General features: G+C 44.0%; 1 protein-coding gene across 2 annotated transcripts in view; it reads right to left on the reverse strand.

The window, feature by feature from the left end:
• Positions 1 to 4,906: 4,906 nt before the first annotated feature.
• The window catches only part of ANXA13 (annexin A13), a 76,663-nt gene continuing 68,159 nt past the window's right edge, over positions 4,907 to 13,410 (reverse strand). For both annotated transcript variants that reach the window (XM_068237995.1, XM_068237994.1), the window contains exon 11: positions 4,907 to 5,186. In XM_068237995.1, the coding sequence (XP_068094096.1) occupies positions 5,067 to 5,186 (120 nt within the window). In that variant the 3' untranslated portion in view covers positions 4,907 to 5,066. The remainder of the gene's footprint in view (positions 5,187 to 13,410) is intronic.

Consider the following 13,410-nt stretch of genomic DNA (forward strand, 5'->3'; position numbering starts at 1 on the left):
GATCACCCCCCCCCGCGCGCCTACCTGTTGAAACCCGCAAAACAATTGGTGAAAGGGAAAAAGACTTTCCTGAACCAATCAAAGTGCCCTAAGCAAACATCATGGCTTCAGCTTTGTTGTAAGAACACTGTATCTGTCTCACAGAAACAGTGGTTATGAGGACATCTAGTGGTAAAAAAAAATTACAAAAGTAAAAAAATACATGTTACACTACATTATACTAGTATGTGTAACAGAGGCACCAAAGTAGTATAAAAACATTTAAAAACAGTTTAAAAAGAGGAGGTAATGGTGGACTTACCTCATCCAACAAGACACTTAAAATTGTAGGTTTATTGTAAACAACAATTTATTCTCAATACACCAAAAGTGCAATGCGTTTCGCATGTTAAATCCCACTTCATCAGGTAATAACAATGGAGTAATAGCATATAGGGTCAGTAGAAGAACCAAGCGCCTCTGTTCCAAGTGCTTGGTTCTTTTACTGACCCTATATGCTATTACTCCTTCATTATTACCTGATGAAGCCGGATTAAACCTGTGAAACGTGTTGCACTTTTGGAGTAGTGTGAATAAATTGCTGTTTACTATAAACCAACAATTTTTGGTGTCTTGTAGGAGGAGGTAAGTCCACCACTACCTCCTCTTTTAAACTGTTTTTAAACGTTTTTATACTACGTTGGCTCCTCTGTTATACTGTACATCCTAGTATATTGTCTAGTCCACCCTTGGTGGAGGGGCGTTGCCCCATCTTTCCGATCTACAGAGAGCGACTTCTTAACCTGAGAGGGGTCAGGTCTATATAGTGGTTGCCTTTGTGGTAACCCTGGTTTGTGAGTATTACTTCTTGATGATTACCTATAATCTGGTATCAAGACTTACTACGCTATATTGGGCTCTCGGCGTCCTTTTCTTTGTTTTGTATTTTACACTACATATTACACATTTTACATACTTTAAATTAAATAAAAATAAATTAATACATCCTTCCCCCCTCCCCATAATTAACAAAATAAAACACTTGTAAAAAAAAAAAAAAAGAGAGAAAGAAATGAAAGCAATAAAAAATAAATAAATAAATAAATAGTTATGTTAGGACTCTGCTTTTTTTTATTTTTATTTTTTTTACTATGTATGGCATGAGGTTATATTTCTGTTATATTTGCAAACATGGGGTTGTAATTAGTGAAAACTGAAAAAATGTACCTTTATTTCCAAATAAAATATTGTCGCCATACATTGTAAGAGGGAAATAATTTAAACGCTGAAATCACCGGGACAATTGGGCAAATAAAATACGTGGGTTTTATTCACAGTAGCAGGTTTTATTTTAAAACATTAATGGCCGAAAACTGAGAAATAATGATTTTTTTTCTATTTCTAAAATGCATCTAGAATACAAAAATTCTTAGCATCATGTTCCATCCAAAGAAAGCCTAACTGGTGGCAAATCCCCCCCCCCCCCCAAGATATAGATCATTTAATTGTGACAAGTAGTAATAAAGTTATTGGCGAATGAAAGGTAGGAGCGCTTGGGTAAAAACCCCTTGGGGTGAAGTGTTTAATGAGTAGGAGGAGTCCACCATGCTGTGTATTCCCCCTTTAACATCAATGGCAGCTTTTGTCATAGTTGTGAGTGAAGGACTTGAATAAGTTGCCCATTCTCCTTGGCAAAAAGCCTCCAATTTATGTAAATTCTTCGGCTGTCTTTTATGAACTGCATGTCTGAGCTCTAGCCAGAGTGGCTCAATGATATTGAGGTCAGGATACCACGATGGCCACTCCAGAACCTTTCCTTCTTTTTTTTTTTTTGCTGTAGCCAGTGATGGGTCCATTTGGCCTTGTGTGTAAGAACATAGTCATGTTGGAATGTCCAAGTGTGTCACATGCTCAGCTTCTGGGCTGATGAGTGCAAATTGTCTTCCAGTATTATTTGATAACATGCTGCATTCATCTTGCCATTAATGCTGACTAAATTCCCTATGCTGCTGTTTAAAACAATTTTTCAGCCCCCTGCATTCAAAAAAGTACAATTGCACTGGGAATGTTTGTTCATTAAAAAAGGAAGTGACCATCCTAGACACGGTATGCAAGCAACAATGTCTGCAGCTGGATAAGGAACATATCCCTGGAGGCTAAGCCAGGTGCCTCAGGAATTAATCGGTGTGGAACAAAAGAGACTGGGAGAATAGACTGATCTTAGAGTTGGGGCATTCCTATAAGAAAAGCCACAACCCCTTTTACGTTCGTTATAAACCATGTCGAAAGCATACAGAACAGGTAAAAAATCTTAATGATGTATTCTTTGCTGTACATGGTGACAAAGATAGGGGTGGAGGACCTTGCTCTTGTTCTAGAATTGTGGCCAGAAAGTAGGTCACTTTGTTCTTGGTGTTGAAATCCTAACCACATGCAACTGCAGACAGGGCTGGTGCTGCCATTTAGGCAAAGAGGGAATTGCCTCAGGGCCCTACCCCTGCAGGGGCCCCGTGCCACCAGACCCCACAGGTGGCCTCCCCTACCTGCTCACCATGGCCCTGAATGTTCAGAAGTTCAGCTGCCTTGAAATATCTCACCTGTCCTGGTGGCTGCTCCATCCCATGTTTCGTCTTCAGCCACTACTTCTCTTTGCCCGCCGAATGTTATTTACACATAACATGCTCCGAATAAAGAAGACGCTGGCAGCTGGGCTGAAGATGGAGATCAGGACGGAGCAGTCGCCGGGACAGGTGAGACATTTCAAGGCAACTGAACTACCGAATGGGGGCCACAGGGAGCAGTCGGGGAGGCCACCTAGTCCAGCGGCACAGGAGCCCTGGGAGCTAACTTTCATGGGGTAGGGGCTAACTTTCATGGGGCAGGCCCTGTCTACAGGCACCCTCTATTATATTTGGCCAACCGTAGAAAGTTCAGCCTCGATGGACAGTGTACCTGGACAGTTGCACCTAGCTCTTATAAAACTCACCCATGGGTATGGCTCACATGGTGTGGGATGGGTGACAGCTGGAGGCTCTCAAAAGAAGATTCCCTGAACATGCCTTGTGAAAGGTGGCAACGCATACATGCCTAGTCTTTCCATTACTCCTGAGGGTGATGTCCCAAAAAAATCAATGAAGGTGGCAGAGCTGTTCATGGAGAAGAACAAATTACAAGTGTTGTCATTAATAAAAAGTAAAAAAAAAAATCTCCAAAGTCCTGTCACCCAGACACCACACCATCAAGATGGCATCTATGTACCAGCCATACCATATAAGTTGCTCAGTGAACAAGTTCCTCCTTCCACCCCATAGAGGTTGGCTAAGGCAGGCGAAAATGTGGACCTCATAGAAACCCATCTTCTCTTGAAGAAGTGAATTTAATCCAATAAAAATAAGAAAATAAATGAGCAAAGAAAAATTCTACCGCGATTATCAGTACGACCGCAGATCACTAGAACAGGAGTAGTGATTTTAATGAAATCAAGGGCAGCCAAAGCAAGAGTGTGGGGGATGCAGCAGTACAGGGCCCTAACATCCAGGGTCACCCAAAGAACCTAAAAGTGCTGGTGGTGACTTTCAAGAGCCCAGAACATCACTGACACTTTTATCCTCGGACTACTGTAATTACAAGCATGTCACCGATGTTAACAATTGCCCGTAATATTCACTTAGCCTGTGGATGTCAATTTGCGCGTACGTCTAAAACTTGGACATGCGGGTAATGGACGATTTGAGTGTCCTATAGGCATTAAAGAGAACCCGAGGTGGGTTTGAAGAATATTATCTGCATACAGAGGCTGGATCTGCCTATACAGCCGAGCCTCTGTTGCTATCCCAAACCCCCCTAAGGTCCCCATGCACTCTGCAATCCCTCATAAATCACAGCCACGCTGCTGACAAACAGCTTGTCAGAGCTGGCTGTGTTTATCTCTATAGTGTCAGTCTGCTGCTCTCCCCGCCTCCTGCAGAACTCCAGTCCCCGCCTGCATCCCTTCCCTCCCTGCTGATTGGAGGGAAGGGACGGGGGCAGGGACCGGAGATATGCAGGAGGCGGGGGAGGAGCTGAGACTGACACTACAGATGTAAACACAGCCTCACAGCACGGCTGTGATTTATGAGGGATTGCAGAGTGCAGAGGAACCTTAGGGGGGTTTGGGTTAGCAACAGAGGCTGGGCTGTATAGGCAGATCCAGCCTCTGTATGCAGATAACATTCTTTAAACACACCTCGGGTTCTCTTTAATGCAAATATCAGCTATTGGGATCCCAAAGCAGAAATTTGTGTGCCCAATAGTTTTGAAAATTAGAAAGTAATAGTTTTTGAAATTGTTTGTCTTTTGTATTTACAAATCATTTTTTTGAAAATTATGAAGTTAGGAAGGGGGGTTTCAGGAGTAGGTGTCAGGAAAGGGAGGGGGGGTTGGGTTAGGCCTCAGGAAGGGGAGTTTAGGGTTAGGTGTCAGACAAGAAGGGTTTTAGGATTAGGGGACAGGAATGGAGGTTTTAGGGTTAGGCCTCAAGAAGAGGGGGTTTAATGTTAAGCATTGGAGGGGAGAGGGTTCTGTGTGAGAGTAGGGTAAGGTTTAGTTAACATTTACCAATGCTTTACTGTCGTCTTTACCTTTGTAAATATTTGTTTTCATTTGAAACCCAATTCACAACGGTATTTATTGTTTAGACTTATATCAGCTTCATCCGGTGCCCATTTTTCCTTGCCCCTCTATTAACTGCACACCATTTTGGTGCTTGCATTTGTCATTTTGATGTACAAAAAAACCTCTTACACTGATAGTAAATGACTTCACCCAACCTCTAAAAGGTTAGCATTTCACAAGTTCTGCTAAGGTGTGTAAACTTATAAGCACAACAGTAGTGACCATATCTAAACAACACAACAAAAATAGTTTGTAAGTTGGCGTAAACAACTAATATTATTCAAAGCATTTCTTTTATTGTGAAACAGAATACAGAACAACATTTAAGGCCAATATGTTTAAACTCTCACAGTTCACAAAGACTATATAAAGTAAATAATGATTACATCAGCACACATTGTGAACATGCATATTCCACTGGTGGGGGTTCCTCTTTAATGCAGCAGGGCAATCAGAAGCCTGCAGAAATCTCCAGACGTGTCTGATTTGATGGCGTCCGCTAAACTCTTCTTGTACATCTCCTGGTATTTCTGTTTGATGGTTTCAAGATCAATCTAGAAGAGAAGGGAAGAGATTTCTGTGAGAGCTGCAGGATACATGCCGGCTAGGCTAGCATAAGGATTAGTGGAAGCAGGGCTGGTTTTCTAGCAAGGCCACAAAGGCCAAGGACTTGGGCGGCTGTAGTCCAAGGAGGCACCTAGGCATGAAATTGTGCTTGCTACATCTGAAAGAGTAGGCTGCGGACGGGGAGTAAATATCGGCGGTGCTACACTGGGGTATGCTGGGGCAGTGCCCCCCCCCCCCCCTGGAAATCACTGTGCTCCCCTTGATCAGTAACATACATTTAACTGGTGTAATGAATGTATCTGAATGACACTTATATTTGCAAAAAATCTCCCTACCTCCTTCTGATTGTATGTTCTAACATTGTCATTCAACAGGAATAGAGTCTGAACAAGGCTTACAAGCTGAAAGCTTACTGTTTTTCATTTAAATTAGCCAATAAACTAGATCGTATACAAGCTCTAGTCTCCAGCAATGCTTAGCTACGAAAATAAGGAATTACACACAGTGTTTCTCTCCCTTCTGCCTCACCCCCCTCCCCTTGCTTGTGGAGTTGTGAGACACAGGCTGGGGGCTGGAATGATTTGTCTATGATCTGTCCACACAGGAGCAGCTTGCTACCAAGTAAGGATAAAAGCATGCCAGCAAACTAGTCGAGTACATCTGTTGGTAACTTTTCTTCAATAATAGCACCATCATTTGGACAATTTGCTCTGCCCAAATCCTCTGAGCTCTATTTGTGATGTTTACGTTTGGTTCTTATCATTGCTGAACTAGTTAGCCTTCATTTTGTCACCTGAGTTAGGCAAAAAATACCTAAAGCTCGCCATACAAACATAGATTTTGATCACCCAAATGGGTCCCACCAGCCAGCCATTCTGCCCCCTTTGTGCCCCCCCCCCCCCCCCCCCCAAAAAAAATTGAAGCTGGAGCCGCCACTAGGAGTAACACATGAAAAGCGATTCTGATGCCCAAAGGGAGCTGTATGCAGTACATAGATGCAGGGGCGTATCTGGGTAATATAGTGCCTATGGCAAACACTGAAATTGCGCCCCCCCAGTCAGAGTCTATACATACATGTGTTATGGTGGCCTGTATTTTTTTGGCTCTGGATTTTTCTGAGATTTTTTGGGGGGAAATTGCCATTCTTATTCACTCTCTGTCCTCTTTTCTAACACTAAGCAAAGTGCGCCCTACATAATTAAGTAGCCATGTTCCCCAGATATTCGCATTAATCTGATCTGAGGTCTGAATGACAGGGAGGCATGGAGGCATGCATGGTGGCACAGCATAGGGGCAGGTATGGCGGTGCAGCACAGGGGTAGGAATGGCGCCCATGGTGCTGTGGCGCCCATGGCACAAGCCATGCCTTCACCCCTCTAGATACGCCTCTGCATAGATGGTAACATGGAAGAGGAGTCCCCAACATACTTAACCTAGGGGCGACAAAAGAAATCCAACCTTGAGTGGAAGACCATCCCTTGACTAAAAGGATAAGTGACCGTTTGTTTAACATGCATGTGTTATATTAGCCCCACGTTATGTCTGTTCAGTAATGCTGCTCACAACAGCTAAAACCTGATTGCTTTAGGCAGCTGCTGTACTTTCAAATTTTTTTACACCTGTTTTTGTAAATCACTTCCAATCATGCCCGGATTTACATCACAGGAGCCTATAGGCCCAGATGTCCTGGCTTCTAGACTTTGCCCTTCATAAACCTACAAACTCCCACCAAACTGCACAGCATGTGCTCTGACTGGCCCAGCTGTCACTTCTCCCTTACTACCCCTGCCCATCATAGGTAGCTACAGGTGTCCCTTAGCATTAGGCGGCCATAGGTACCTTCAGTATTAAGCAGCTAGTGGTGCCCCCGACTGAAGAGAGATCTGGTCTGTGGAATGCCGAAAGCTAAATGAGTAACCTCTTATTTACTCTCAGCTCAGGACTCTGCATAGGGAAGAAGGGAGGGAGGGACTTGGGGAGGGGACTGAGCCATCTTTCCATCATCAGGCGCCTGTAGGCAAAGCCTACATTGCCTTATAGTAAATCCGTCCCTGCTTCCAAAAGTTACACTTTTTATGTAACATGCTACATAAATTACGTAAAGCCCGCCTAAACGTTACCATTCTTTTGTGAACAAACCCCAAAGAGTGGTGTGATCATTCTGTGTGTGCTCTCTAACTGTGCAATGTCAGCGCCATAATTAAGCTCAGCTACAACAGGCAATCAGGTGTGCAAATCTAAGATAAGCCCACACAAGATTGTCATTTACTAATATATGGTATGACTGTTAAAGAGGAACTTCAGCCTAAACAAATATACTGGCCTCAATTTACAGAGTTCTATACAATGAACAGAGGCACCAAAAGTATAAGATTAGATTAAATGAGCTTAAAAACCAACTTAAATGGCAAAATTGAAGGAGGAAGTGGTGGTCTTAAGCAGGCCATACACTGGCTCGATTCACGGCCGTTTCGACAGCAGATCCGATCCTGGGATCGGATCTGCTGCCAATCGCTTGCGCTAAACGCACCCGCCGATCCGATTCCCTCCCGAAATCGGATCGGACCGTCGATCGCGCCGTGCGGGAAATTACCCTCGATCGCCCGGCGGTAGGAGCGCGTCGCTTGCGGCGTACGATTCGGGCCCGATCCGAGCATGTATACATTACCTGAAGCTGGCTCCGGGGTCCTCTTCTCCTCGCTGCACCGCATTTCCGCATGTCCCAGTGTACGCTTATACTTCCTGTGTCACTCCGGTGACCAGGAAGTTGAAATAGAGGGCGCTCTATTTGAACTTCCTGGTCACGGAGTAACACAGGAAGCGCCGGGATGGAGCAAGAACAGCGGTGCGGTGCAGTGCGGAGAAGATGCCCGGGAGCCAGCCTCAGGTAATGTATACGGGGGGGGGGGACAGGCGGCAGGAGCAGCTGAACAGATTGTGATCGGTTTCAGGCTGAAATCGATTCACAATCTGTTTGCAGTAAAGGCAGCCATACGATCCCTATCTGATCAGATTCGATCAGATAGGGATCTGTCAGCTGGTCGATCTAATGGCACATCGACCAGTGTATGGCCACCTTTACCTCCCTCAAGCAGACACGACAATGACTGCGACTGCGATTCAAACAATCTGCACAAGGATTCAAATTAAGCGCCTCTGAGAGACAGAGGCGCTTAATTTGAATCCTTGTGCAGATTCAGTGCAGTTTCTAGGTTAAATTTCTCCCAGGGCGAGTTTCAAAAAATGCGCCCCCCCCCCCCTCCCCCATTACACATTCTTCAGTCACAATCTGAACATGGATCAGGCCCTAGGCAATGTGACTGTGGGTACATGTAAGAATGATGTGCAGGTACTCTGCAGGGCAATGAGATTCTTCCTCTATTACACATTCTTCATGCACAATCTGAACATGGATCAGGCCCTAGGCAATGTAACTGTGAGTACATGTAAGAGTGATGTGCAGGTACTCTGCAGGAGAATGAGGATTCTTCATGTACAATCTGAACCAGGTTTACAGGTGAAAGACATTAATCAATGTGCACATCAATTCTGCGGGGAGTGCATATGCAGAGTAGAGTACTACCGGGGGCATCATGGTGGCATTGTGGTTAGCTCTCTCGCCTTGCAGCACTGGGTCCCTGGTTCAAATCTCAGACAGGGCCTTATTTGTACAGAGTTTGTATATTCTCCCTGTGTCTGGGTGGGTTTCCTCTGGGCACTACAGTTTCCACCCATATCTCAAAAACATACAGATAAGTTAATTGGCTTCCTCCTAAAATTGTCCCCATACTACAATACAAACAGTTCACGATACATACATAGACAAAACTATGGCAGAGGTTAGATTGTGAGCTCCTCTGAGGACAGTCAGTGACATGACTATGTACTCTGTAAAGTGCTGCAGAAGATGTCACTGCTATATAAATACATAATAATAATAATAATATGGTAGGACATTAGACTATGACTATGGTAGGATTAGATTGTGATCTCCTCTGAGGACAGTCAGTGACCTGACTATGTACTCTGTACAGTGCTGCAGAAGATGTCACTGCTATATAAATACCCGAGGGATAAATAGGTCACGTGACGCAACTTCACTGGCGCATGTAAGAATATTTAACTCACGCGTTAACAATGACTCTGCCCCTATATGTGCCCATGCCAAAACGTTTAATTTTTTTTTTCACCTCATGTATCCTTAAAAGTAAACATCAGGCGATAAAAAATAAAAAAAATATTACTTACCTGGGGCTTCCTCCAGTCCCCGGCAGCCTATGTGTCCCTTGCCACAGCTCCACTCCCGATGTCCCCTCCGTAGCAACCACCGACCTGACAATGTTGGCGGCTTCAGTGCCTGCACGCGTCCACATTGCTCGCGGTCATGCTCCCATAGCTGGGAGCATTCTGTGCAGGTGCATACTTTTGGAGCTGCGCACTTGTGCAGGCGCCACCGATGCTGAAAGGGGGGGGGAACCCCAGGACACTGGCTGGGAGCAGAGCTGCGGCGAGGGACACATAGGCTGCCAGGGGCTGGAGGAAGCACCAGATAAATAGATCTATTTTTTTAAATGCCTGATGTTTCCTTTGCACCCATTTAAAAAAATTACAGCTCCTGTAAAATAATGACCCTTTTGTATTGCTCCCTCCCCCCATTTTGAATCCAAGTACCACAAAATTGCTCCATTGCCTCAGAAACCTCTCAGCCAGAGAACCCCATCACCCCCCCACCCCTTCCCAGTATAGGTGGTGTATGGTATTTCAACTCTGGCTTGGGGGCCTGCCAGTCACAGTGCCATTGTGACCTGCACCTAGTGGGGCTCTCTGGCTGAGGGGGTGTTGGAGGACCTGCAAGTGTCACTTGAAGGGGGGGCTCTCTAGCTATGGGGGGGGGGGGGGTTGGCCTGTCAGAGCCACTGTCTGTAACCACCACTGAGTGGGGGTCTCTGGCTGAGGGGTCTCGGGTGGTAGTGCAGGTTACAAAGGCACTGATAGGCCAACATGCCTCCCATAGCTAGAGAGCCCCCCCCCCCCCCCCCCCCCAAGTGGCACAGATCCTCCAACACCCCCTCAGCCAGAGAGACCCCCACCCCCCAAAAAAAAAGTAATTGTGGCAGCCATCCTAGACACCCCCTGCGACCTGACCCCCTCCCTCTCCTCTCCCCTGGGCGAATCAAAGGACAGAGCCAGTCAGGACAGCCCGAGCCCGGTGACAGCCGGCAGGTCACAAGTAGAGAGCATTCTACTTACTGTGACCACCAGCCGAAGAAGCGCCCATCCAGGGGGGAAAGCACACGCAGGGGTCGCCTGGCAGGGGAACACAGACTGACAGGCGTGCAGCGGGAAGAGAGCCAGGAGCCAGGAGAGACCCAGGAGTCATCGGCGCCGCGCTCAGACTGAACGCAGACATCAAGCGTCATCATCATGTGATGTACTTGACGTCACAACGGAGGTAGAAAGCCGCAGGACGCCCAGGAGGAGTGTGGGAACTGGAAGGACGGTGATCGCGCTGGCGTACTTTTGTTTGCCTGCAACGCGCATCACCGTCTCAGCATCTCTTCTCCTGCATGCGCCCCCCTTCCTCCACCTCCCAAGCTGCGCTCAGTGCGGTCGCCCGTCCCGCACGGTGCAAAAAACGGCCCTGTGCAGATTGTTTGATACTCCTCCCTGTATTGCCTGATGAAGCGGGGTTGAACCTGCGAAACGCGTTGCATTTCTTTTTGGAGTTCCTAATAAATGTGTTTGACTGTCTGAATCGCAGTCGTTGTCGTGTCTGCTTGAGGGAGGTAAGACCACCACTTTCTCCTTCAATTTTGCCATTTAAGTTGGTTTTTAAGCTCATTTAATCTAATCTTATACTTTTGGCGCCTCTGTTCATTGTATACAATTTTGAGTCCTCCCTTGGTGGAGGGTTGCTACCCTTTCTTCCTGTCTACAGAGAGCGACTTCTTAATCCTGAGTGGGGTCAGGACAATCTCCCCATCTGCCTTTACAGTGGTTGCCTGCTGGTGACCCTGACTTGTGAGTATTTAGCAATACAAACTTATTGCCACCTTGTCCAGTACGAATTACACTATTGGGGCTCTTGGTGTTCCCTGTTTTTATTTTTTCAATTCACAGAGCTTTATCAAACACTTTATCAAACGTTTGATAATTTTCCTCATGGGTAAAATCTAATTTTGAATTCACGAAGATGTTATAGATTTATCGAATGTTTTATCGATGAAATGTTCAATAGATCTATAACACCTTAGTGAATTGAAAATTAGATTTTACCCATGAGGAAAATTATCAAACGTTTGATAAAGTGTTTGATAAAGCTCTGTGAATTGAGGCCACTGTCATTAAGTTACATTAGTTATGTTAATTAAAATAGATAGGTAATATAATCTCTTACCCACCCTGTTTTAAAAGAACAGGCAAATGTTTGGGATTTCATGAGGGCAGCCATCTTTTTGGTTGAAAGGAGGTGACAGGGAGCATGAGACACAGTTCCAACTGTCCCGTGTGCTGAGCAACCCTCCCAGTTGCTAGGCAACGTGAACAACAACACTACAGAAAATCCCATCATGCTTTGCACAACATCAGGGGAAAAAGCCCGGGCAGTTTTCTTTGATGGGTGGAGCTTAGCTAAAAATGATGCTTTGGTAAGAAAAACAAAGCTCTGATGCTGTGAAACTGTTACAGAAACACCGAGCCTTTTCAGTTCTGCTGAGTAGATTTTTAGTCCGGAGGTTCACTTTAATGATCTGGTCTTTACAGTTTTCAATGTTTTTTTAATTTATTTTTAATTTCTTTCATATATTTTAGTGCCTTACTTCTAATTCTCATGCATTGGTTCAGAGACATTAGCAAAATATTATTCTTCTATCAATGATTAATAAGAGACCTCATAAGCTAAAATTGAATTACTTTGCATGAACAAAGCTATGTTTAAAAGTTTAGCTACAGTATTTAGCAACGACAATGTTATATTGCTAGTACTATATGCAATGTTCGACTTATTTTAAGTAATGTTCTTTATTTGTTGTGTATGTTTGCTGTAAAGAAAATTCTACTGGTATAATATAATGCTTATATTGTAATTGTTTTCTAACAAGTACCGATAAAAAGTTAAATTTGTTAAACAAATACTGTACAGGAAAAAAATATTTTACTACTGTACTATGAAATATGTTGGTAAAGATGCCTTTAGTGCCCTCGTGTTCACCTTACAAATTGCCCATCTGTAATGTGCATGACCGATTTGAGTAATGGTAGTGTTCAGTTTAGGCATACCTCCCAACGTTTTGAGATAAGAAAGAGGGACACTTAAACCACGCTGCTGCCACACCCCTAATCACGCCTTCAGCCACACCTCTAGTCAGGCATACAATAAAGATTTCATAAGAAATATATGTTATTTTATAATTCAAATCACAATGGTCCTTTCTATCTTGGTTTATTTTCTTTCATATTAACATTTGAAATTAAGATATATATCAATTTTCAGGATGGGAGTAAAGTTTAGAGTAAATTAAACAGATTTTTCAGTAGTAAATACATATATTTCAGCGCTGCGTAATATGTTGGCGCTTTATAAATACAATAAATAATAATAATAATAATAAATATTTACACAGAACTGTGCATCAGTCCTGAAAGAGGGACAAATGATGGAGAAAGAGGGACAGGGCTCCCAAAGAGGGACAGTTGGGAGCTATGATTTAAGTTGTGTACCAAGAAATACTCGTGTACCAAGAAATTCAGCACAATTAAACATTTATGCAATTTTAACAATTAATTCTTACTTTAAAACATGTAAACTATCATTCTGGCAAATGTGACCATACGTAGGTCTCATACACACACACTAGAAGAAAAGCTATTGTTCTGGGTCATCTCAGCTAAAGATACCCATTAGTGACACAATCTTGATTGGACAACCTTACCAAATCTTTGTAGTAGAAGGGTAATCTGAGTGGATATACAGTGGGTTGCAAAAGTATTCGGCCCCCTTGAAGTTTTCCACATTTTGTCACATTACTGCCACAAAAATGAATCAATTTTATTGGAATTCCATGTGAAAGACTAATACAAAGTGGTGTACATGTGAGAAGTGGAACGAAAATCATACATCATTCCAAACATTTTTTACAAATGAATAACTGCAAACTGGGGTGTGCGTAATTATTCAGCCCCCTGAGTCAATACTTTGTAGAACCATCTTTT

This window comes from Hyperolius riggenbachi, chromosome 5 (assembly GCF_040937935.1).
Source record: "Hyperolius riggenbachi isolate aHypRig1 chromosome 5, aHypRig1.pri, whole genome shotgun sequence".
NCBI classification, from domain to species: Eukaryota; Metazoa; Chordata; class Amphibia; order Anura; family Hyperoliidae; genus Hyperolius; species Hyperolius riggenbachi.